Below are 26,410 nucleotides of genomic sequence, written 5' to 3'. Positions count from 1 at the left end.
GCATCCAACCAGTGTGCCTAAGAAGAGCAACCAGACTGTTTTGCATCCAACCAGTGTGCCTAAGAAGAGCAAGCAGACTGTTTTGCATCCAACCAGTGTGCCTAAGAAGAGCAACCAGACTGTTTTGCATCCAACCAGTGTGCCTAAGAAGAGCAAGCAGACTGTTTTGCATCCAACCAGTGTGCCTAAGAAGAGCAACCAGACTGTTTTGCATCCAACCAGTGTGCCTAAGAAGAGCAACCAGACTGTTTTGCATCCACCCAGTGTGCCTAAGAAGAGCAAGCAGACTGTTTTGCATCCACCCAGTGTGCCTAAGAAGAGCAAGCAGACTGTTTTGCATCCACCCAGTGTGCCTAAGAAGAGCAACCAGACTGTTTTGCATCCACCCAGTGTGCCTAAGAAGAGCAAGCAGACTGTTTTGCATCCACCCAGTGTGCCTCAGGAGAGCCAGCAGACTGTTTTGCATCCACCCAGTGTGCCTAAGAAGAGCAAGCAGACTGTTTTGCATCCACCCAGTGTGCCTCAGGAGAGCCAGCAGACTGTTTTGCATCCACCCAGTGTGCCTCAGGAGAGCCAGCAGACTGTTTTGCATCCAACCAGTGTGCCTAAGAAGAGCAACCAGACTGTTTTGCATCCAACCAGTGTGCCTAAGAAGAGCCAGCAGACTGTTTTGCATCCAACCAGTGTGCCTAAGAAGAGCAAGCAGACTGTTTTGCATCCAACCAGTGTGCCTCAGGAGAGCCAGCAGACTGTTTTGCATCCACCCAGTGTGCCTAAGAAGAGCAACCAGACTGTTTTGCATCCACCCAGTGTGCCTAAGAAGAGCAACCAGACTGTTTTGCATCCAACCAGTGTGCCTCAGGAGAGCCAGCAGACTGTTTTGCATCCACCCAGTGTGCCTCAGGAGAGCCAGCAGACTGTTTTGCATCCACCCAGTGTGCCGAAGAAGAGCAAGCAGACTGTTTTGCATCCACCCAGTGTGCCTCAGGAGAGCCAGCAGACTGTTTTGCATCCACCCAGTGTGCCTAAGAAGAGCAAGCAGACAGTTTTGCATCCACCCAGTGTGCCTAAGGAGCGCAACCAGACTGTTTTGCATCCAACCAGTGTGCCTCAGGAGAGCCAGCAGACTGTTTTGCATCCACCCAGTGTGCCTAAGAAGAGCAAGCAGACAGTTTTGCATCCACCCAGTGTGCCTAAGGAGCGCAACCAGACTGTTTTGCATCCAACCAGTGTGCCTCAGGAGAGCCAGCAGACTGTTTTGCATCCACCCAGTGTGCCTAAGAAGAGCAAGCAGACAGTTTTGCATCCACCCAGTGTGCCTAAGGAGCGCAACCAGACTGTTTTGCATCCACCCAGTGTGCCTAAGAAGAGCAAGCAGACTGTTTTGCATCCACCCAGTGTGCCTCAGGTGAGCAAGCAGACTGTTTTGCATCCACCCAGTGTGCCTCAGGTGAGCAAGCAGACTGTTTTGCATCCACCCAGTGTGCCTCAGGTGAGCCAGCAGACTGTTTTGCATCCACCCAGTGTGCCTAAGGTGAGCCAGCAGACTGTTTTGCATCCACCCAGTGTGCCTAAGAAGAGCAACCAGACTGTTTTGCATCCACCCAGTGTGCCTAAGAAGAGCAACCAGACTGTTTTGCATCCACCCAGTGTGCCTCAGGTGAGCCAGCAGACTGTTTTGCATCCACCCAGTGTGCCTAAGAAGAGCAACCAGACTGTTTTGCATCCACCCAGTGTGCCTCAGGTGAGCCAGCAGACTGTTTTGCATCCACCCAGTGTGCCTAAGAAGAGCAACCAGACTGTTTTGCATCCACCCAGTGTGCCTAAGAAGAGCAACCAGACTGTTTTGCATCCAACCAGTGTGCCTCAGGAGAGCCAGCAGACTGTTTTGCATCCACCCAGTGTGCCGAAGAAGAGCAAGCAGACTGTTTTGCATCCACCCAGTGTGCCTAAGAAGAGCAAGCAGACTGTTTTGCATCCACCCAGTGTGCCTCAGGAGAGCCAGCAGACTGTTTTGCATCCACCCAGTGTGCCTAAGAAGAGCAACCAGACTGTTTTGCATCCAACCAGTGTGCCTAAGAAGAGCAAGCAGACTGTTTTGCATCCAACCAGTGTGCCTAAGAAGAGCAACCAGACTGTTTTGCATCCAACCAGTGTGCCTAAGAAGAGCAAGCAGACTGTTTTGCATCCAACCAGTGTGCCTAAGAAGAGCCAGCAGACTGTTTTGCATCCAACCAGTGTGCCTAAGAAGAGCCAGCAGACTGTTTTGCATCCACCCAGTGTGCCTAAGAAGAGCAAGCAGACTGTTTTGCATCCAACCAGTGTGCCTAAGAAGAGCAACCAGACTTTTTTGCATCCACCCAGTGTGCCGAAGAAGAGCAAGCAGACTGTTTTGCATCCAACCAGTGTGCCTCAGGAGAGCCAGCAGACTGTTTTGCATCCACCCAGTGTGCCTAAGAAGAGCAACCAGACTGTTTTGCATCCAACCAGTGTGCCTAAGAAGAGCAACCAGACTGTTTTGCATCCAACCAGTGTGCCGAAGAAGAGCAAGCAGACTGTTTTGCATCCAACCAGTGTGCCTAAGAAGAGCCAGCAGACTGTTTTGCATCCACCCAGTGTGCCTCAGGAGAGCAACCAGACTGTTTTGCATCCACCCAGTGTGCCTAAGAAGAGCAAGCAGACTGTTTTGCATCCACCCAGTGTGCCTCAGGAGAGCCAGCAGACTGTTTTGCATCCACCCAGTGTGCCGAAGAAGAGCAAGCAGACTGTTTTGCATCCAACCAGTGTGCCTAAGAAGAGCCAGCAGACTGTTTTGCATCCACCCAGTGTGCCTCAGGAGAGCAACCAGACTGTTTTGCATCCACCCAGTGTGCCGAAGAAGAGCAAGCAGACTGTTTTGCATCCAACCAGTGTGCCTCAGGAGAGCCAGCAGACTGTTTTGCATCCACCCAGTGTGCCTAAGAAGAGCAACCAGACTGTTTTGCATCCAACCAGTGTGCCTAAGAAGAGCAACCAGACTGTTTTGCATCCAACCAGTGTGCCGAAGAAGAGCAAGCAGACTGTTTTGCATCCAACCAGTGTGCCTAAGAAGAGCCAGCAGACTGTTTTGCATCCACCCAGTGTGCCTCAGGAGAGCAACCAGACTGTTTTGCATCCACCCAGTGTGCCTAAGAAGAGCAAGCAGACTGTTTTGCATCCACCCAGTGTGCCTCAGGAGAGCAACCAGACTGTTTTGCATCCAACCAGTGTGCCGAAGAAGAGCAAGCAGACTGTTTTGCATCCAACCAGTGTGCCTAAGAAGAGCCAGCAGACTGTTTTGCATCCACCCAGTGTGCCTCAGGAGAGCAACCAGACTGTTTTGCATCCACCCAGTGTGCCGAAGAAGAGCAAGCAGACTGTTTTGCATCCAACCAGTGTGCCTCAGGAGAGCCAGCAGACTGTTTTGCATCCACCCAGTGTGCCTAAGAAGAGCAACCAGACTGTTTTGCATCCAACCAGTGTGCCTAAGAAGAGCAACCAGACTGTTTTGCATCCAACCAGTGTGCCGAAGAAGAGCAAGCAGACTGTTTTGCATCCAACCAGTGTGCCTAAGAAGAGCCAGCAGACTGTTTTGCATCCACCCAGTGTGCCTCAGGAGAGCAACCAGACTGTTTTGCATCCACCCAGTGTGCCTAAGAAGAGCAACCAGACTGTTTTGCATCCAACCAGTGTGCCTAAGAAGAGCAACCAGACTGTTTTGCATCCAACCAGTGTGCCTAAGAAGAGCAACCAGACTGTTTTGCATCCACCCAGTGTGCCTAAGAAGAGCAACCAGACTGTTTTGCATCCACCCAGTGTGCCTCAGGAGAGCCAGCAGACTGTTTTGCATCCACCCAGTGTGCCTAAGAAGAGCAAGCAGACTGTTTTGCATCCACCCAGTGTGCCTCAGGAGAGCCAGCAGACTGTTTTGCATCCACCCAGTGTGCCTAAGAAGAGCAAGCAGACTGTTTTGCATCCACCCAGTGTGCCTCAGGTGAGCCAGCAGACTGTTTTGCATCCACCCAGTGTGCCTCAGGTGAGCAACCAGACTGTTTTGCATCCACCCAGTGTGCCTCAGGTGAGCCAGCAGACTGTTTTGCATCCACCCCTTGTGCCTAAGAAGAGCAAGCAGACTGTTTTGCATCCACCCAGTGTGCCTCAGGAGAGCCAGCAGACTGTTTTGCATCCACCCAGTGTGCCTAAGAAGAGCAAGCAGACTGTTTTGCATCCACCCAGTGTGCCTCAGGTGAGCCAGCAGACTGTTTTGCATCCACCCAGTGTGCCTCAGGTGAGCCAGCAGACTGTTTTGCATCCACCCAGTGTGCCTAAGAAGAGCAAGCAGACTGTTTTGCATCCACCCAGTGTGCCTCAGGAGAGCCAGCAGACTGTTTTGCATCCACCCAGTGTGCCTAAGAAGAGCAAGCAGACTGTTTTGCATCCAACCATTGTGCCTCAGGTTAGCAACCAGACTGTTTTGCATCCACCCAGTGTGCCTAAGGAGCGCAACCAGACTGTTTTGCATCCACCCAGTGTGCCTAAGAAGAGCAACCAGACTGTTTTGCATCCACCCAGTGTGCCTAAGAAGAGCAACCAGACTGTTTTGCATCCACCCAGTGTGCCTAAGAAGAGCAACCAGACTCTTTTGCATCCAACCATTGTACCTCAGGTGACCAAGCAGTCTCATTTGCCTCCACACCATCTACCAAGTCTCCCTCCGTCGAAGCAGCAGACTGGTTTACATCTACACTTTCAACTTCAGGTACCCCAGCAGACTGGTTTGCATTCACACTCTCTGCCTCTGGCAACACAGCAGAAGGGTTTCCCACCCCTGCATCCTCAGCCACCACAAGGCCCTGTCTTTCTGCCCCAGCACCCCCATCCACAGGTTCCCCAGCAGACTGGTTTGCATTCACACTCTCTGCCTCTGGCAACGCAGCAGAAGGGTTTCCCACCCCTGCATCCTCAGCCACCACAAGGCCCTGTCTTTCTACCCCAGCACCCTCATCCACAGGTTCCCCAGCAGGCTGCCTTTCTGCCCCAGCACCCCCATCCACAGGTTCCCAAGCAGACTGGTTTGCATTCACACTCTCTGCCTCTGGCAACGCAGCAGAAGGGTTTCCCACCCCTGCATCCTCAGCCACCACAGGGCCCTGTCTTTCTGCCCCAGCACCCCCATCCACAGGTTCTCCAGCAGACTGGTTTGCATTCACACTCTCTGCCTCTGGCAACGCAGCAGAAGGGTTTCCCACCCCTGCATCCTCAGCCACCACAGGGCCCTGCCTTTCTGCCCCAGCACCCCCATCCACAGGTTCCCCAGCAAGCTGTCTTTCCATCCCTGCACCCCCATTCACAGGTGCACCAGCAGGCAGTCTTCCCACCCCTGTACCTCCATCCGCAGGTGCCCCAGCAGGCTGCCGTTCTGCCCCTGTACCCTCAGCCTCAGCCCATGCCTCAGCAGACATATTACCAATTCAAGCAGCTTCTGGAAGCCCAATGGCCCAAACGGCCACTCTACCAGCTCCAGGCCAAGCAGCCACGCTACCAGCCTTTCATGTCACACTACCAATCCCGATTGCCAAGCTACAGTCCCGAGGTGCCACTGTACCAGGCCAAGAAGCTTCAGCACCCCCTGCAGATCAGATACCAACCTTAATGATTTCATAGCTTCATGTCGGTAAGCCACCCACACTGGCACATCAGAAAACGAAATGGGCAAAATCAATTAATTTATTGTGGGTTTCTTTCAGGCACATCATCCTTGTTGAGGGGGAGCAGGGTATGTATAAAAACAATAAGGCAATCTAAGTTTCAGACACTACATTAAATCTATGCCTTTTATTTTAGGAACTGCAGTGTGGAACCTGCTGGACTACTGGACTGACCTTTCAAATGAACATTTAGTTTGTGTTTTATACTCTTGACTACTAAATGTTTTGTATGTGCTGATCCGTTTGATGCCAAGTTTCTGAGCACCTTTGAATGTTTTAAACATGAGTCTTGAGGTCTGGTTTAGCTCATTCGTTTTGTTTTTGTTGTTTTTTTTGTTAAGCCTGTGCAAAAAATAATCCACATCAACCAACACGCCAGTGCTTTTCCCAGACTTGTAGAAATTCTTTTGTAAATGGTGAAAAGCTGATACCAAACAAGTCTCTGCATTCTTTGAGAAATTAATGTTGCGTCTTAACTGTTGTGACACATGGGGATTCATGGTACCCACATCCAGTCTCTTTAAGATTTTCTCTATTTTATGATTGTGGTTAATGATTCTTAGAACTTATTTAAATGTATAAAGGTCTTAAATTAGTGCACTTGTTTAGTATAAGCTTGGTGGGGTAGGTGGGACCAGGTGCCAAATTTCCCCATGAAGCAGCCAAACATTTAAAATGTAACTATAGGGAGGCAGCATGTGCCCAAGAAGCTACTGCAATCTCCCAATTGTTGCTCAAGCTGCAAAGCTGCTGGTGTCTGCTTTCCAGGTACAGCTTAAATACTAACCAAATCTGAAAGAGCACTGGACAAAGATGGGTGTGTGTGATTAAAATTTGCAGATTATTTTTAATCCCTGTATTCTCACTGTAACACCGAAGATGCTTAGTTTTTGGCATTTGAACCACTGTCATCTGAACTTGTCACATTAAATTAATATAAAACGTACTTTCTGCCATCCTGCCACTTTTTGTTTTTGTTTTTTAGAAATAACATGCATGCTAGCTGCACTGCAGTGAACTTGCTGTGAGGTTTCTACCTAAATGTATTGACACCCAGGGATTCAGGCTGTTTAAACGTAACTTGAATTCCTATTGAGTTAATTACTTTAGAAAGGACAAACGAATATAAGTTACATCTTGTAAGTTAGGATTTCTATTAGTTGGATAAGAGGCTGAAGAAAATGGATTCTCACACTCTGCACTTCTGGGAGATATGCTGAAATTTGTATCTAAGGACTTTCTGTCTTGCATTTTATCTAGCCATACAATCATGAGAAAATCTGAAGCCACTTGAAAATACACAAATATACACACACACTGAGCAATGGTTTGGTTTTTTGGGGGTTTTTTTTGTTTTTGGACACTGGTAGTTTGGCAAAGAACCCACTTTACATTCATCTTTAGATACTTTACCAGCATCCTTTGCAAAACACAACTTGTTTATATTTTTGTTCAAAACAGTTTGACAAGTGAAGGTGATTCCTAAAGGGCTACTAGCCTACTAGCTACTAGCCAGCATCTGACCTTTCACTTGATCCACTGTTCAATAAAACCTTATTACAAATAGTCTCAGTGGAAGAGCATCTGTCAAGAAGCCATTGTTGGGTTCTGTAGCTCAGGTGGCAGAGCAGGTCAGCCACTAATCAGAAGGTCGGTGGTTCAATCCCAGGCTGCCTCCTGGCTGCATGCCAAATATCCTTGGGCAAGATACTAACCCCATGTTTGCCTACTGGTGGTGGTCAAAGGGCCCGGTGGCGCCAGTGTCCGGCAGCCTCGCCTCTGTCAGTGCGCCCCAGGGCAGCTGTGGCTACAATGTAGCTTGCCATTGCCAGTGTGTGAATGACTGAATGTAGTGTAAAGCGCTTTGGGGTCCTTAGGGACTGAGTAAAGCGCTATACAAATGCAGGCCATTTACCATTTTGTTGACAGGGAAAGGCTGGGTTATGAATGTAACATTTATTTAAAATATTTATTTCAAATTTGAGTTTTCAGAGTGGGTTTGTTTTGTTTTCTCAGAACCAGAATCTGTCATTGTAGCAATGAAACTACAATAACAAAGTAGTTTTATTAGACTAAATAGAGGTGCAGTTCTGTCAGTGCAAAAGAAGTCAGTCACACAAATTAAGTCATGTATATTTTATTCTATTGTACTTGATATAGTTTTACTTTTCTTTACACACACACACACCCTCGGTCATCCTCTTCAGTAGAGGGCGCACTACCGTAAAGCATATACATAGTCGTGTTTACGTTGAACTCCTGACGAAATGATTGGCATCTTTTATCTCGAACCGCATTACAAAGCCTTTATCTCTTAGCCAATCAAGTAATTACATTTAAGACATGTAGGCGGGACCAAAAGCAGCCGTTCAGACGCTCTTCATGTATGTCAAGTGAATTGGGTCTGTTTTTTAAGCCCGTGTCAACAGTTGCGTGCAAAGCTTAATTTGATATTTCCAGTTTGAAGCTGTAGATTTTGGTGTTTACTGATCTTCCCACTCAGGTAAGGCGGAATTAAATTCTCTGCTTGGTTAGCTTGGATGCTAATGCTCATTCACAGTGTGGCCGGTTGGCAGCTCATTGCTGCCACTTGCGGACGTTTTTCCTTCTGATTTGCGATAAATTCAGCGACATTATTAGCGGCAGCCTTTTATTATGTGTCTCATCAGTGCTTCTCCCGCTAGCCTCGGTCCTCTGAGGCAAATTTTCAGTGCTTCTGTGCTCTTATCTCCCCGCAGCGGACACCATGGGTGAGGTGGAGCTGTCCTGTCGCGCTTACGTGAAGATGTACCTGCACGCCTGCCTCTTTCCGCGCTGTAGCATCAATGGCCTGCTGTTGTCGTCCAGCCCGACAGGTGGCGCTGTTTGCGTGACTGACTGTGTCCCGCTGCTCCACTCCCACCTGCCCCTGGCTCCTATCACCCAGCTGGCCCTTACACAGGTGCTCACAGGTGTTTTTCTGCCCTCACGATTTTGTTTAATAGCACCACAGTCTGGAGCTCTGATCCTGGAGAAGCAAAAAGACCTTAAAGGCTCCTCGTGATTGTTTATTGTGAAGGCATAAAACCCTGCAGTCAGATATTCTGGACCAACCTACCAAGTTATTAAGAATTTATAACCTGCATCAGCATTAAATGAAGTTTAAAAGTGGCGGTGGGTGCTCTCCTCCTTCCAGGTGGATGTTTGGTGTTCACAGACTCAGCAGAGGATAGTGGGATATTACCAAGCCAACGCCTGCGTGTCTGATAACAAGTGGGTTTCCAGAGCTTCGTGTCACTGAAGAGGTTTTCATTTGAACCCTGTTTTTTGTTTTGAGATGTGGCAAAGCTGCACATTTAGCCTTTCGTACCTCATGCAGTAACACTTTACAGCTCAGCACATCTGTCTAGATGGGAAAACCAGCAGGAAAAGGTTATTAAATAAAAAATAAAACAAGATGTAAAAAGACATTTTAGTTACAATTTTAAAAAAAATCTGAAATCATACAGAAACCTCAGTTCAGAAAAGAGATTAAGGGGCTACCTTTTGTCAGTTTTCAAGCACTAAAGTTAGTTTTGGAATGAATAAACTGGATCCTCATACATATCAAAATGATATTCTCAAGAAAAATATGGCGTCCTTCTGTAACTTTGTGGCTTTGGCAGAGGTGTGTGGTCTCAGGAGTTTCTGTTTAACATGTTTTTATGTTTTCTACTCGGCAGCCCGACACCGTGTGCGCTGAAGGTCGCCGATAAGATTGCAGAGCAGTTTGACAATGCAGTTTTATTAATGGTAAGAAAAACAAGTAAAATTGTTTTATCGGCTGTCTCTTACCTGCTGGTTTAACCTGGACATAGTTTTTATTGCTGGTAAGCAGGCTTTCAGAAATAAGTTAAGCTTAGCTGTGCTGTCTGTTTAATAAAGTAGTTCAGGATGATTTTTTTCTTCTTACAGCTCGATGGCAGTAAGATGTCTCCAGACTATCGGGTTCCTCCCATTGTGTTGTACGAGCGCAAAGACTCAAGATGGATACTCAAAGACAAACACACGTAAGAGCATGAATGACCAGATCCCAGCAAATTGCACATTTATGCAGTTTGGCGCACATTTTGCGCCTGAATTTTGCCTGAAAACCACACTCACCTGTTCCTTTTTTCCTCTGTCCTGTTCAGGATAATGCTGAGACAGTGGGAGGAGACTCGGGCCATAGCGAGCCAGATGATGGAGTCAGGTGATCAAACGCTTTTGGTGGATTTTGACAGCCACCTGGATGACATCACAAAAGACTGGACCAATCAGAAACTTAACACCAAGATAGAGGAGCTCGCCTCGCCGGCCAACGGAAACATCTAGACTGAAGAGTAGCATCACTTTTTCTGCACAAATGTGATTTTTACAGAACAACGCACACTCGACACCAAGTTTAAGGAGACGTTTATTTTTTTCCGAGTGAACAAGAACATATATGCATAAATAACAATATTTACATCTCACTAGTTTCCCGCCCAACCCCAGAGTGTGCCTTGTGGTCCATCCCAATACTCTGCTCATTTAAAGGACACTTCCACCTTAAAGTCCTCCTCTAACACTACTACAACATATAGATATATGTTCCCCCTCTTTCCCTTAGTTTATGCATTAGTATGATTCCAGCAAACTAAACATGAAACAGGATGGACAAAAGGACAAAAATGCCTTACAATACTAAAATCCTGCAGTAAATACCAAGCTAGATGAAGCTCAAAATATTTGTTTTTCATTAGGTTTGATTTAAAAGGAACTCTCAAGTTTGTGTTTTTGACTTTGGGAAGACCTAAAGTAATATATTTAAAATAAAATGGGGGGGAGGGGGGGGATACATCCACCCTTTATTTAACACCGTACAGATGTGTTTGTTATGACTTCAATGCCTCGTGCAGGCACTTATACTGTAAAGAACGGGTTAAATCGAGACGTGAACTTGAATGAAATTACAATTATAACAGTTGACCATTCAAATAAACTCCCTGTCAAAGTTTATACTGTTTAGTGTCTTTATTCTGTGTTGTTACCTTAAATCCTCAATTAAAGTGTGTTTTTGCAGCTGTTCTTGTTATTTGCTGTTCAGCAAATACCTGCCAAACTTCTGCAGCAAGTGCTACAAAAATAACGTGTGTGTCTAGAGGAAATTTCTTCTAAATCATGTTAACTTCAGGAAAGAGGAACAATGTGTTGCAAGTTCGGGAAACCTGCCTTACAATGAGTCAAACTGAGGCTGCCTTACACTCTCAATAAGCCAAATATTCAGAGCTTCTCCTCCCTGTGTTCACTGCAGAACTTTTGTATTGAAATGTGTGTTTTGTTCTTCCTTCACAAACCCCCAAAGAAAAGCTGAAAGTTTAACTGTTAACAGGCATTTAAAATGATTCAAACGGTGCAGCTGTCTAACAGCGCACAGTCATGTGAATCGGGCGTGTTTCTCACTGTAAATGGTTAAAAAAATAAATGCGCTGAATGTGATATTCCTGACTGACCTGCTCCAGGGTGACACGCTCCTCCTTTCTCATCTCCAGTTTCAGTTTTTGTCTATGATGACCATTTAAGACACATTTGTAAAAAAAAAACAGTGTACTTGTGTTTTTAACTACAAAACCCTAATGGTATAAAGGGTTGACTTGACGGCAATATAGTAAAGATAAAGGTGCTTTACAAAATAGTCTACTGAACTACTGCAGGCTATTATGATGCTTTTTCCCCTTTGATTGTACAGTGAAACTTCTATCTAGTCCTGTGGTCTAGATAGAACACAACTTAAGCAGCGTCTACAGTACTAAATGGCTCCACCCCCAATCCCTAACCAAAACAATAGACTTATAATATCTAAAACGACCCAGTAGTTAACGAGAGGAATTTACAGGAAGAGGATTGGTCAGCTCTGATCGGCATGCTGCTTACATCACATTCTGAGATGCACGATGAGTATAAAAAGCTTCTAAGTGTTGGCTTACATGTAGTGTTACCAGTACACTAACTAATATCTAAAATGAAAAAGAAGGTGCACCCCAAAACTGATATTAAAGAGGACCTATTAATGCTTATTTCCAACTCTGTTTTTACTCCGGGAGCTTTGCATGATTCACAGTTCAAAATAAGTCCTATTTGTTTTACAGGACGTCTTGCAGCAGCGTCAAAAGGTGCAGTTTCTTTAATGGCCACTTGAGGCTGCTGGTTACAAAAGGGAGTCAATCCCTGTGTTAAAATTTTCAGCTCACCTGGAAGCATAAAAACAGCCTGAGACAAAAAGTATTTTAGTCTGAATGGAAAGTTTCTCCTGTAAACGCGATCTTTTGTTCTCTTAGCATTTTTAGCATTGTTGATGCTATTGTCTGATAAAGAATACAGCCTGTTGTGAGGCACAAGTTTGTGCTACGGTTTCAGTCACTCCACCCTCTTATCCAAATGCTCCTCCCTCTTCAAGCCAGCTTTTTTCTGATTGGCTGCCCCTCTTAAACAGCCCTCACTGGAAACAGGAACTGCAGGTTCCTGTTTTCAGTGAGGGCTGTTTCTGTGCTAACGGTCAAAACTATGTGTGTAATATGACAGTATTGGGTAAATCTACTCTTGTAGACTTTTTTCATATGGGTTTTGACCACTGTGGCAAAAATAAGGAAAAGCAGAATAGGTCCCCTTTATATTAGTTCACCATTTGATTTCCTATTTCTCTTAAATGCTATGCATCCGTTTCTGTGCAACGTGTTGGGCAATATGAAAAAAAAACCCAATTACCACAGAAAATAACTGCAGGTTCCTGTTTTGATATCTTATTATAATCTGTCTTAATTAGAATAATAAAATAAAAAACTCCTTCTAGCTGTCGGATTTATAATAAGGGGGAAATGTGTCTTATTTTTCAAATGCCACCCATCAAAGTGCTTAGAAAGTCCCGCAGCCGATGCTCTCGTTGGTTGGCGAAGGCACCGTGACGAGGTTCAGGGTTATTTCTCCCAGCGGGGACTGGCTGGCCAGAGACTGGAGGATGGTGATGGATTCAAAGATGGACTGAGCGTTCTGTACCTGCTGTTCTTCCCACGGTAGAGTGATCTGCAGAGGAAAGAGCAGTAAAGGCAGTTTTTACCATTTACTGAAATCAGACGGACTGAGCGTTCTGCACCTGCCGTTGTTCCCATCGTAAAGTAATCTGTAGAGGAGAGAGTAGTGAAGGTAGTTTTTGTTAGTTACTCAGATCTCCTGTGTTGGAGCTGCGGATTTCTCCACATTTAAAGGTCCCTAAAAATGAATTTGGAAACTGGTTTTAACGCTTCCCTTTCAGCTGATTGGCTTCCCCTCACAAGCAGAAGGTTTGAACAGCATGTTGGGGGGGTTTCTATGCCTGATATAACCAGTTATGAGGGCTAGCCCCTCTCTGACATCACAAAGAGCCAAAAATGGGGCATTCAGAGCAGTGTTAACCCTGAGCTTTTGGATGAGGAGTGTGCAAGTCCACTTGCAGGGAAGAGGGCACCAGTTAAGCACAGGTTGTTACAGAAGAATAAATAAGTTAGGTGTCACTAAAATCACATGTGAGTAACAATCGCAGCAGCTGAAGGATGATTTAAAGGAAAAATGAATATTGGTGACAATTAAAGGACAAAGAAAGGAAACTTTTCTCTAGTTACAGTTTTCAATAATCCAGTGTGTGGTTTACCTGAAATTCCCTGGAAAATCCCCACCACAGAACAAACATACTGCTGAGTGTGTGTGGTTTACCTGAACAATGATCAGCTTTTTGGAAGGGTCCTCTGAGTCACTCAGCTCTTCTCCGAAACACAGGGTGAAGCCAAACTGGGGAGGCTCGCCGCCATTTGTACGGAAGTGGTCCAACTCTGATGATTGAGGAGGGAAGGGGGGGCGGGTGTTTATTAGCACTTCATATAAGTTATCAGCTCAGGGCAACAAACAGCCCTGCAGTGAATCTTTGCTCATGACATTTAAAATCAAGATTCCAGATTGACAATTCCAACCGAAAACTAAAGTTTTTTGAAGATTGGACCTTATTATCACAAAAACTCTCTACAATTAAAAAATAACATGCACTTAACATTGATTTTTCAGTCTTAAACAGCGCTGCCAGATGTATAATGACCATGCGTATTGTGTTTCCAAGTGTGGGAGGATTGATTGCCTGCTACGGTAAAGGAAGAGCTGAGAATGAAGGGAACGCAGCTGATTTACTGCTCGACCTGCATTCCTACCCTCACCTATTGCTACGAGTTATTTGGGAGACGCGTATTCCCAGTGACGTACCAGCCTGTAACACCGTTCAGGAGCAGCCCTCCACTTCACGTTGCTGAAAACTGCACTATTTGTAAATGTTTTTATTTTTTCCTGTAGTCAGGTCAAGCTGCACAGAGCAGGTAAGGATCGCGACAAGTCAAACACAGAACTGAATTAGCAGCTTTTCAAAATAAAAGATCCTGAACACCCTTAGTTTAAGAACAAAGCTGTGTTGGAGACACGTAAACGGCGTTCTCCTGGAGTCAGACTAAAGCTGCTGCTGGGTATGGCATGTGTCCAAATGGGAGGATGACATGCTGCAGAGATTATGTGCATCTGCTGTGTTTGAAAGGCTTCTGCATTTCCTCAAAGGAGAGCTGGACAGGAAGACGTGGGCATCTCTGGTTAGACTGCTGCCCAGACGAGCACCAGGCAACGGTTTTATCCAATAACAAGACATAAGGCAATTTGATAGCAGTGTTATTATCTATCGTGAGCTAACCATGTTAGCAGTGCATTAGAGCAAAATGATCCTGGATGTCCCGTCAATTATCCAATCACAGCTGCAGACTGGCGCCAAACCATGTTTTGGTGGCAAAAACACACTCAGTTCATAAAACAGTGATGGCAATGAGTCTGTGATACTTCCGTTAATAAACACTAATTCAAAAAACTAAAGACATATTTTGATTAAAGTCCTGGTGAGTTCCTTTTTTCCTGCAGAGTACATATTAGCATTCAAGCTCTTGCTGTGATAACATCTGTGTGATAATTTGTTCTGCAGCATCTGGCAGGGCTGTTAACAAATGTCAGCACGCTCATTTCTGACTCACGTTGCTTGAAGATTTCTTTATTGAAAAGGAGCACCGGCTCTGTGTTCCTCTCCATCTTGTGCAGGTCCGGCATGGTCGTGTGCGGCCCCGTCCAGAAGACCCGCCCCTGGCAGAACCTCTTGCCGTAAACTCCCTGCTGAGTGGAGGTTAGCACCACCCCTTTCTCCATGAAGGGGAGCAGGGTGAAGAGGGCCTGCAGCTCCGGACCGGCCGGCAACGTGGAGGGCGGCTCGGGTAGCGGGATGCGTGGGAACCTGGCTTTCAGGACGAGTGGCGTGGGGGGAATAGGCGAGGAGGGCAGGTACGTTATCCGCACATCGGTGCCCTGAATCTGACGTTTGAGCACCTCCTGTCCTAAATAGTAAACGGCCACATCGAAGGAGTCCTGGGCTGTAGAGATGGAGACAGAGCAGTCGTTATCTTCTCGAGCCAACAAAAACACACTCGGTGTTTTCACAGCAGGTCGTGACTGGGTTCATGACTCTGAACCCAGCATATCACAGCCTGCTCAGCTGTAAATGCTTTATTACCTCCTACAGGAGCGGTCACACTCTCCTCAATCCGCACGTCCAACCTGATCTCATCGACCGCTGAAGGGACAGAAAACAGTTACATCAGCGGATTCTTTTGGTCGCCTGTGAGTTTGATTTGTTAGTTGAAATGTAAACACATGATGAAACAAGAACACAAGGTTACACTGCAGTGATCCATTTGCTTCACAATGTGTGTGTGTAGGCTTGTATGTTACTTCTTTGTGAAGTTTGTTTAGTTTTTACTGCCTTAACCGTCTCGAGGCAGGCGTTGCCGATTTGCAACAGTTAAAAACTAACAACCTGATTACCTGAGTGTTTTTACTCAGAAGTACCACTGCAGGACTTGGTTGTGCATTAGCAACAAAAGAGTTCGTTTGAGCCTGAGAGGGTTATGTTTTTAGTTTCAAGCACACTGACACCTGTATACGTGCTATGACATGTGGCGTATAAATAAAATCACCCGACCCAAGGTCAGCGATTCGATTTCTCCTCGGACATGACCTGATTTCAGAGGCAGCGACAGACCTGCTCGTCCTCGAAGTGCAAATATGATTTTTACAAAGCAAAGACTGTGACTGCAGCCTCACAGGATCACAGGACTTTTAGATCCTCCGCCAAACTCAAAGCAAAGTTTTCTTAAAGTGTGAAATATGCAAACTTATTTCCACCAGTGAAAAAAAAACTTTAAACCAATTTTTGTCGTTCGTAAGTCAAAGTTTCACGTTGTTATGTCTCTCAAACTACTGATGAAATTACTTGAAACTGAGGTAAGAACTTGAAATTCGTAAATCAAAATTTCAGGTTATTGCGTGGACTCAATAACCTGAAATTTTGATTTACGAATGACAAAAAAATACCTTTTTTCCAGTGGTGTAAACAAGTTTCTGAGATAATATTTTAAAAGTGTGGGCAAGAGGCGAAGTCTTCAACTGTGTGAAGTGGAGAATTAACTCATTGTTTACATTTGAGGAAGCTGGAGATCACGATTCATCTTCTTTTAGATGGAAAAGAGAACAAATGTGAGGGGAAATCATAAGATACTCCTCGCATCGCTAACTCTACACATAAGAAAAACTCCCGATTACGAAGAAGTAATCAGATTACAAAGTTAAACTCACAGTCCGTCTGAATGAAGGTGGGGCACTGAGTGGGCTCCTCCGTCTGGACGGGGCTTTCGTCGACAGACTGAGAATCAGACAAAAATTTAATCAGTATTTATGAACTTCAGTTCGGTTCACTTCAATTATACTGTTTATGCTGCGCAGCTTTTAAGTCACTGTTAATTTGCCTCTCAGATGCTCAGATTAGCTGAGCTCCAGCAGGCAGGAAGGAATCATTACACCAACATCTATAATTCAAACTACACAGAAATGGCAAACAGCGTTTGATACTGCAGGACTTCGAGATGCTATCAGATGCTCTCGGAGCAAACATTGAGGCTAAAATGACTCGGCATACGCCCCACAGCCTGTAAACCCACCAGCTGAGACGTGGCTTCTTCCCTCTTTATCTGTTTGTCATCACTGGCGTCGTCGCTGTCTGAATCGCTTCTCCTCCTTTTCGACCTCCTGGAGGCTTTTTCTCTGCTCTTCTTTACAGGCACCACCACACCTAAACGCACACAGAGGAAACACTCGTCAAGCAGCTGAAAACAATCGGCTGTTTTTACTTTTGAGTCGTTTTAAAGCTCTTCGGTCTCATTGCTTCCACGAGAATTTTACTCATTTGGCAAAATAAAAAGTCTTTGATTAAACGTCCTCACAGGAACTAGCAAACAAACAGCTCTGCATATGTTTATTTTATTTTCCATGTAATTACCAAAACAATAGCCAAAGATTAACTCCGTCAGGCTCCGTCATGTTTGTACTTTGACCTCTGAATGGTGATGCACAGACAGTTTATTTTTATAGCAGCTTTAAAATACGACAATAATGCAAAGTGAGTCGCACTGTTCTTCTGCAGCCCTTTAAGCGCACCACGAAATTAGTTTTACAAAGTCTCATGCTGAGAAAATGAAGAAAAGACACAGAACAGATGGATTTACTGACATTTAAATCAGTTACATGTGTTTTTGTCAGTACTTCCCCATGCTATCTCACCAGAGTGCCGCCTTAATTGATGGGGAAGCATTCGATGGTTTGAGCTTCCCAAATGTCAGGCTTTGTTTTTCCACTGGTCCTAGTGCCATGAAGTGAATATTTAGAGATTTTATAAGTGAAAAAGTGTAACGATCACATGATTACTCTTAAGTGATGAATCACTGGCTCCGGTCATTGCATGCATGAGCATGTACATAACTGTGGCTACAACAGGCTGCAGGAAGAGCCAATTCAGGGGAGAAGCCTTATTTTAGTAGCTCTGTAGATGAAAACGAAGAAAAAATGTACACCTCCTTAAATGCCAGGATGCACATTTAACATAAAATGTTATTTAGCCTAAATCCTGCAAGGCTGTGATTGATACTTTATGTGAGAGCGCTGCCACATGTGGTTGGCACCCTACAGCAGGGGTCACCAACTCCAGCCCTTGAGAGCTACTGTCCTGCAGCTTTCAGACACATCCTTGTTCCGACACAATCAAACGAATGGCTTGTTATCAGGCCTTGATAAGATGGTAATCCAGCCAATTGATTCAGCTGTGTTGGAGTAGGGATGCATCTAAAAGCTGCAGGACAGTAGCTCTCGAGGGCTGGAGTTTGACACCTCAGCCCTAAAGCATGATGATAAATCTCTATAAATAACTGGGGGCTTTTATTTTGTGAATCTCACATATTTCCTGAGGACTGTGCGGTATACTGATTGGTGCCGTTCTGCCTGAAGAACTTTCTACTACATCGTTTCACACAAGTGTTTTTTTTGATGCCTCAGACGCCTCTTAATCTTTCGCTGCATCGACCCGACACGTGGGTACATTCCTATCAAAGTGTGCATCAGGTTACGCGTAGATTGCCCGCTGAAGCCTAATTCAGGAATCAAGTGTCAGTGTATCACCCCAGATGACTTTAACATGCAGCCTGGAAGACCCAGGCATCACATTGCAGACCGCCCAAATAACAGAGATACCCACTGTGCCTGCTGAGCCCCAGCTGCTCGTGTCTCTTTTTGTGAATTTCGGGGACCGACCAGTTTATCGACTGACAAACTGAGCGTTTATCGAAAAACATCTGTGAGCAGCAGCTCTGATAGCAGTAACTAAATCAGTATTTAGCAGCGCGGTGGCCGGATACTGGGCAGAATTTGCATGTTTCTGACAGCGACGCTCCAGTTTCTCCTGCTATCAAAATGAAATATGCAAAGTTAATGCACCTTATCGTGACCTGAAGCAATTTTACAAAACAGATGTAAATTCAAAGTGTTTTAACTTGCTGATTAAATGAAGGTTAAAGAAAGTAAAAATAATCTGAACCTGGTTAAGCAGCAGAGGAACTGTTTAAACAGTTAAAATATACAACTAATAACTTTAAGGTCAAGTGTGAATTTTATAAAAGAAGTCAGACATCTGGAAAGAAAGTTACTGATAATTTTTTTTGGCTTAAAATCAAAAGCAGATGTTTTAAAATATATTTATTTTTGATTATAATTTTTTTAAAGAAACGATAAGACACAGCAGAACTACACACAATGATTAAAAGAGTCAAAGGAGCTTGCAAAGAAAAGCGTCTGGACTTCTTTAAGTTACTTGAAGACGTTTCACGTCTCATCCGAGAAGCTTCTTCAGTTCTAAGGTCAAATGGTGGGGAGTCCCAGATTTAAACCTGGTGGGAGTTTCCCCCCACAGAGGGACAAAAGGACCCCCTGATGATCCTCTAATCGCCTGAGCCAAGGTGTGGAACTGGGTGTGGGTCCCAATCAGCCAGGGTTTCAGGTGAGTTCATTGTGAAACCTGGCCCCACCTTATCATGCGAATTCCTGAGGTCAGATGGCCCAGGATGTGAGTGGGCGTTAAGGCGTCTGGGGAGGGAACTCAAACTGGATTATAGATGGCAGAGAGTTGGTGTCGTAAACCACCGCCTCTGTTCAAAGATGGTCGCTCACAGTGGACATAGATGCTTCTTTCACTCCTGTTTCAAACCATCTGTCCTCTCTGTCCAAAATGTGAACATTGGCATCCTCGAAAGAGTGACCTTTGACCTTTAGATGCAGATGGACTACGATGACCTGGATGACTGAGAACCTTCACAGACCCAATGATTAAAAGAGGAACTTCTTTCTAAGTATTTTCCTTCTCCATCCATCTCCATCTCTGTCATGATTTATAGGCTTTTATGAACGTGTGTTTAATAATGTCTGTTTCTCTGTTTTAACATGTGACTGATTGTGTTGCATGTCTTGTTTACTTTTTAAGACTTTCCAGTGATTAAAATAAAATCCAAAATAAAGAAAAGTTGAAAAAAAGTAACTTAAAAACAGATAAAGTTCACGCAAAGACCAAAGTGCAGGAGATTATCAGAAGAAAAGAATCCAGGTATTTCTCCCTGGAAACAGACAAATATCAGCAACACAATGAGAGCAGAGGGCACAGCACAGCTTTAAATACCCTTCGACCTACATTTAACATATTTGTTTGGCACTTTTATGACATTAAACCAGCAAAGCAGCAGAAAATAGGTCAAGAGTCAGCGGGTCCAAAAGCACGGCCACTTAAAAAAAAAGGTGTGAGAGAAATAAACAGCGAGAGGGCTTAACGCTGCAGAAAAGGTGGAAGTGGTGATCAGACTAACCGTGCGCTAATAGAGATGAAAGTTCAGCAGTTTCTGCAGGCACATTGTGCAACATTTACTTTGCAACACCCAACGCAGCTAAACCTCCATTTTCTCATCTACTGTTAATCTGAAATCAAACAGAAATCCTGTGAGTGGCCAGCACCCACAGCAGATGAACACACACGTTTATATGTAATATGTTTACATGATGTAAATAAAGGTTACTCTAATTATTTTAGTGAATCAAACCTTTAAAAATGGAGAACAATGTCGACCACAACAACAAAGAAAACCTCAAATCTGAACATTTGATTACCTTCCTTCAGTTCTTGCTTAGGTTTGCTTCGGCGTCACTCATTCTGACATTTCAAATTATATTATATTAAAAATTTTCTGCTAGTTTTAAAAAGTCTTGCAGGGACGAGCAACTAAAACCAGCTGAAAACTAAAGGCTGTTTTTGCAGCACATTTAACATTAAGTTCGCTGGGTGCCGCTGATAAACTTATCAGAGTATTTCTGATGGTCTGTGACGTCCTGCTGACAGATTAAATATTCAACTCTCTCAAACAGAGGAGCTATTAAGCTATAAACCCGGCATCAGCTTTCAGCAGCGGCGATGCCAGCCCTGCTAACAGGCGGGCAAAACTGTAAACACGTTACCATCAGCCGTGGGAAACTTTTAGATCCAATTTTTCAGTTCGTTCACGTTAATTATGGAGTTTGTAGTTAGTGATGGTGGGCTTCTGGGTGTTCCTAATATTCTGACCGGTTCATGTATGATAGTATTTATGAGGTGTCATGATGATAAAGAAAAGCTGAAAAAAATAAGTCTTTGTAAAAGCAGAACTGATGGCAGAGCTGTTAGTCAAGTGCTTGGTTACTGTAGCTTTCAGAATAAAAGCTACAAAGCTCCTCCACATTAAGAGCAGAAGAAACTGACTAACTGCATTTACTAAAAGTGAGAGGAAACTAGTTTTAGTTCATCTTTCCTTAATCTTCACACGATCTCTGAGATGTAACCAACCAATCGACGCGCTGGATCTGTGCGCCTGCAGCCTGAAGAGACAGACGCAGTCGTCACGTGCTTCCTGAGGTTTCTGTTTCTTAGAAAAAGAGCTGCTGCATTTTGAGACATCGCCGGCCTGCGGTTGCTCATCTCACCCTACACTTTAATGAGCATGCACAGGCGTGGCAAAGCACGTGAACTGTTTTTGCTTCTGAATCGATAACTGGAACAGGTTTAAGTGGCAGCCAGACAAACATCCACGACTGTTGTGAAAGTGTATTGCAAACAGAATGGGTTTGTAGGTTCACCCCCATCATGACTAAATACGAACCCCGAGGAGCTACAAGTATTCCCATACCACCTGCTGTAAATGAGTTCACCAGTCTGACTCAGAGAGGTCAGGATTAAGTCAGTTTATTTTTTGGCTTTTAAAGTGACGCAAAGACTGTGGCTCATTATCTTGAGATAAAAATCCAACCTGGAGGAGGGAAGCTGACCATGTGACTGTGTGAGTGAGTGCAGGTCTGCCCTACATTACAACTGACATATCAGTTTACCTGCCACGATCATCACAGGCTGGTACTATGCAGCAGGATTTGAGGCTTATCGTGCTAACTTTGTGTTTAACCCTGGATGTACATTCTTATAAGGGTGGGTCACGTCTTTCTGGCTCAGTTACATTAAGTGAAAATAGGACATGAACATCGTGGGTGGGAAAAATCGGTGGTTGCCAGGCGATTGCACTGAATTTTTTTGCATCTGCTCACCAGAGGTTCCAATAAGCTTAACCTCTGGGATTTTAATAACTGTAATAACAAGGCGATTGCACAGATCACCTGGTGGGAGGCAACCTGTCTCCAAACAAACAGTCAAACAAACAGTTTTCCATGTGATCACCGTATTAATGTATAACCACAGACAGACTGCCAACGTGCTGCAATCAGACTGAGTCAGTCTGGACCAATGAGGGCAAATTATTTGTTACATGACTCTTTGCAAGAGAGGAAATGATTGCACACAATAACACAGATATTGTGTGTAAATGCCAACTTGACCCCATTCAGTTGTAAACTGATTGCAGACTGACTTCATCACCCACTGACTCAAGTGGTTGCAGATACTTCAAAGCAGTGAGATTGCACATCTGCATATCTGCAATCTCACTGCAACCTTCTTATTTGTGGGACTCCAGCATCACCGGGCCACAGTGCCATGCTAACATATGCTGCAAACCACACCTGCTCCACATAAGAGATCAACGCCCACCACTTAGTGACCTAACAATTCTCCGAAAAAGGGGTCAGCACTTCCTGTGTGTAGGTAGAGAGTCTGTAGTCTTAGAGACCCTCTTAAGACTCTGATGGCTCAGAGATTATATCAAATACGCAAAGTTTATACTAAATCAGGGAGCCTGAGCTGCATGCTAGCTGATCTTGTATAAAATTTTCAACAATTCTGAAAAAACTATAAAACTATCTTACATGCTCTACAGAAATACCTTCACCAAACCTTCACATTGATTTAGGAGTAGTTTAGATCAACCTTTTTTGCGCCACGGACCGGTTTATGCCCGACAATATTTTCATGGACCGGCCTTTAAGGTGTCGCGGATACATACAACAAAATCAAACTAGTACCGGTACAGAAAAAAAGAAAATGTATTCATAACACACGTGAAAAGACCCAGGAAAACCGAGTAAACGATAAAAACGATAAAAACGATAACAAAATAACCCTGAAAACCGATAAAAACCCTGAAAACTATACATTTCACACCTGAGCCTCAACTCTCGCGGCCCGGTACCAAACGACTCACGGACCCGTACCGGTCCGAGACCCGGGGGTTGGGGACCGCTGGTTTAGATCTATTCTTCATCATTGAGCAGGGATACCAAGAACTTTGACATTCAACATTTTTGCCAGCTTTTCCAGTCTTACTGACCTTTTAAAGCACATATACAAGACTTTTTAACACTACACTCTTTCTCTCACACACACTCCCAGCCTGCCTCATTGCTTTCGGGCTGTATTGTGTCTTAAACCTACTGAGAGTTTTCAAATATTGTACTTTGTCCTTGGTTTCGTAAAACAAGGCAGGGGTGCTGCTTTGAATTCCCGCCACAACAGGTCCTTGTGCCATCAGGACTGAAACCGGGCTGTTCGTGTTCGACTGTGAGCTAATAAATCTTAAACAGCAGTTATTTTTAATGAAATACAGATGTCTGAGATGGAAGACATCCGAGCCAGTGAAGTGTGAACACCAACTATCAGAGCTCTTACGGAAAAACATCCCATTTCTACCCTGGCAGAAGATATCATGGTTACATTAATGAATTCAGCGTCTTTACACTGCATATTCGGGCCTCGCCTGATCTTCACATGATCTTCCTGCCTCCTGTGCCCTCATGTGACCCACTGGGAAGTTTTGGGTTGACTTAACCACTTCGTGTGACCACGAGACTGATTTTGTCATTGAGGTTATCAGGTCTGAGGTAAGTCAAATGCTTTGCTGCTGAGGTATAACTAAGTCGTACTACGACCTAGCCAGAGCATGCCGAGTAGGTACGTCAAGCCTCACCTTGCTCGCTGATGGGGACCAGGCGGTACACCTTGTACGGTTCTGAGATGTCCAGCTGGGCTCGGTCCATCACTTCCTTAAACTCAGGACTCTTGTTGAGGGCGCAGCGCAGACGGGTCTTCCAAGCGGCCGGGTTGTCCTGGCCCCCGTCTGTCAGCTTCCCCTTGAACTCTGCCCACGCCTGGGGAGGACAACGATGGCGATCTCAGAGATTTAAAGCACACAGGATTTGTGGCATTTAAAGCAAATCTTGAGAATTTCAAGAGCTACCTTGAAGATCGCGGCGTCTTCGTCTTTGCGGAAGTCCTGTTTCCCCGCGTGCTTCCAGGGGATGCGGAACATGGTTTTGGCCTCGTCATCCCACACCAGCCCCGGATATTTGCCACTGCTGACCTGAAACAAACCAAAAAACACAGCAAAGTTAGAGAAGCTTATAGTTTTCCTGAATTTCACCTAAAGCTGAATAACTGCAGACATAAATCAGGGCTGCTAACCAGCCACCTCTTCTGCATGTCTTTGTAGAAAAAACACTTTTAGATTCACTAATACTGCAGAAAACACAACATCATCCACCTTTAAAGCAAAAATATGCAAACTTTAGTGTTCTGAAATGATCAAATCTGACAATTGTGTTGTTTTTTTTATTTTTTTGTGTCACCGTAAATTATTTATATCTTTACTTTGGGGGAATTTGACCTGTCTCTCCTGGTTCTGATGGGGGTGTTCTTCCTGTTAAAAGGGAGTTTTTTCTTCCCACTGTTGCCAAGTGCTTGCTCAAAGGGGGTCATTTGTTTGTTGTGGTTGTCTCTGTATTATTGTTTACAATATAAACCAACATGAGGCGACTGATGTTGTGATTTGGCACTATATATCTATCTATCTATATATATATATATATATATATATATATATATATATATATATATATATATATATATATATATATATACGTATATATATATATATATATATATATATATATATATATATATATATATATATATATACGTATATATATATATATATATATACGTATATATATATATATATATATATATATATATATATATATATATATATATATATATAAAAATAAAATTGAACTGAGCATTTTTATTAGTGGACTCTACTAAAGTAGCTTTGCATTAACAGTTCAGAATAATCCATATCTCATATCGGGCCTTGATGCGCCCCATTAATTCATCCTATCTGTAACTAGCCATTTTAGCTCTCTCCAGGCTAACTCTCTTCTGATTTGCTCTCTGTGACCTCATAAAGCTCCAAGAGTGGAAGGAACTGCCTGAAGCTGAGTGTTTAAAGCTACAGTGAAGTTTGCACTTGCACTGATTTCACTTATATATGTCAGAAAACAAGAAAAAGCAGAACACATTCACATAATCGGAGCAATATCTGTTTATTTCTTAACCAACTAATCTAAAAAATATAAACTTGATGAAAGTGCAGCTGAGCTCAACTTCAGCTGATATCACTTCTAAACAATACACAGAATTTTGTGGCCTAAAGTCAAAATCAGCTATTTCCTGATATTCAGTTTATGACTTTAGTTCATTTTTAAGGGTTTAAACTGTTTTATAAAAATAAAAAGTAGCAATAAGCACCTATAACACATTTATATGATAGTAGAAACAGAAAAGTGCATTTTTCCACAGCTGACCTACAATTTGCTTAAGCAGATTATGCAACTGCAGCTGATTTTCTAACAAGAGAAAAGTTAAACTTTTGCTGGTGTCATTTTCAGCCCCATAGTTATGAATATATGTTTGTTAGTGACCTCCCAATCACCCTTTTCCTCTTCCTGTTTCCCTTTCCTCCCACCCCACTCTTTCATTTGTCCTTACCCTCTCCCTGTCTCCCTCTCACACTCATGCACACACACACATACACAGCCACACACACCTGCTCGACGATCCAGGAGCGCAGTCTGCGGGTGGAGCGCATTCTCCCAGCTGCCATCGCTGCTTCTTTAAAAATGCTGTAAACACCGCAAAGTTTCAGGGCCAGCGGCAAAACATCAACACAAACAACTTCGATCAACTGCCCCGACATGCCCTCTTACACCCACCCCGACTCACATTTTTTAATAATAGCACAGCTTCACTCTGGGCACATCAAAAACATCCAATATTAGACATAAGAAATGTGTAAAAATATGAATAAACGTCGATTTGCTTTCGCGTAAAAAGCCAAGTTCAAGCCTCGTGTTCAAGCCGGGTCTTTAAACAGAGCCGACACACATTAAAAAAGAAAAGAAAGACAATGACTTTCTAAAATTAGGTCTTTTTTAAATGGAGTCTGGTCTGGAAACAACAAAGCAGCTGCAAACATCCTCCCACCGCCGCATGTTATATTTATAAAAAATCAAATATAGACGCTAAGGTGTTAAATTAAGGAAGTTGATTTGAGTTTCGTTTACCTCGGTTGTGTTTCCTCCGCGGTGCCTGCGGACTGACTGTCTTCTCCTCCTCAGTTCTGCGGCTCAGTCTATGAAGGCGCTCCTTTTCCCCGAAGTCACGTGGTTTTAGAGAAAAGCTCTGCTAGCCTGACACCAGGGGGCGAAAGTGAGCACACACAGAGACACAGTCAGGTCCATGAGTATGTGCACAGTGGAGAGTGGAGATGTGACCGAAGTGCAGACTTTCACCTTTCATTCAAGGGGATTGGAATAAATATTCCATTACCTGTTTAGGAATGACATTCAAAGGCTCTAAAATAATTGGACGATAAGTACGAAGCAGATTCATGGCCAGGTAAGGCCTTGTTCCTCATTGCTGCATGATA

The 26,410-nt window shown here is 44.1% G+C and overlaps 2 protein-coding genes across 2 annotated transcripts; one reads left to right on the top strand and one right to left on the bottom strand.

Moving 5' to 3' along the window:
• The first annotated feature begins 8,058 nt into the window (after positions 1-8,058).
• On the top strand, positions 8,059-11,310 carry emc9 (ER membrane protein complex subunit 9). The gene is made up of 6 exons (XM_087846324.1): positions 8,059-8,229; positions 8,465-8,667; positions 8,902-8,978; positions 9,428-9,497; positions 9,660-9,754; positions 9,878-11,310. Exons 2-6 carry the CDS (start codon positions 8,473-8,475, stop codon positions 10,056-10,058), a joined length of 618 nt encoding a protein of 205 aa, XP_087702450.1. The 5' UTR covers positions 8,059-8,229; positions 8,465-8,472; the 3' UTR covers positions 10,059-11,310.
• irf9 (interferon regulatory factor 9) lies at positions 10,123-26,110 on the bottom strand. Its single transcript, XM_087846323.1, has 10 exons — positions 26,046-26,110; positions 25,529-25,604; positions 23,882-24,004; positions 23,612-23,792; positions 16,805-16,935; positions 16,443-16,509; positions 15,322-15,381; positions 14,792-15,181; positions 13,452-13,567; positions 10,123-12,785 (listed from the first exon to the last, which is right to left on the bottom strand). Exons 2-10 carry the CDS (start codon positions 25,583-25,585, stop codon positions 12,618-12,620), a joined length of 1,293 nt encoding a protein of 430 aa, XP_087702449.1. The 5' UTR covers positions 25,586-25,604; positions 26,046-26,110; the 3' UTR covers positions 10,123-12,617.
• Between the last annotated feature and the right edge of the window lie 300 nt (positions 26,111-26,410).

The sequence above is a fragment of the Neolamprologus brichardi genome, chromosome 9 (assembly GCF_056152115.1).
Source record: "Neolamprologus brichardi isolate AB-2024 chromosome 9, ASM5615211v1, whole genome shotgun sequence".
NCBI lineage: Eukaryota > Metazoa > Chordata > Actinopteri > Cichliformes > Cichlidae > Neolamprologus > Neolamprologus brichardi.
The sequence above is the reverse complement of the archived record's forward strand: the minus strand, read 5'-3'. Positions and strand labels throughout refer to the sequence as shown.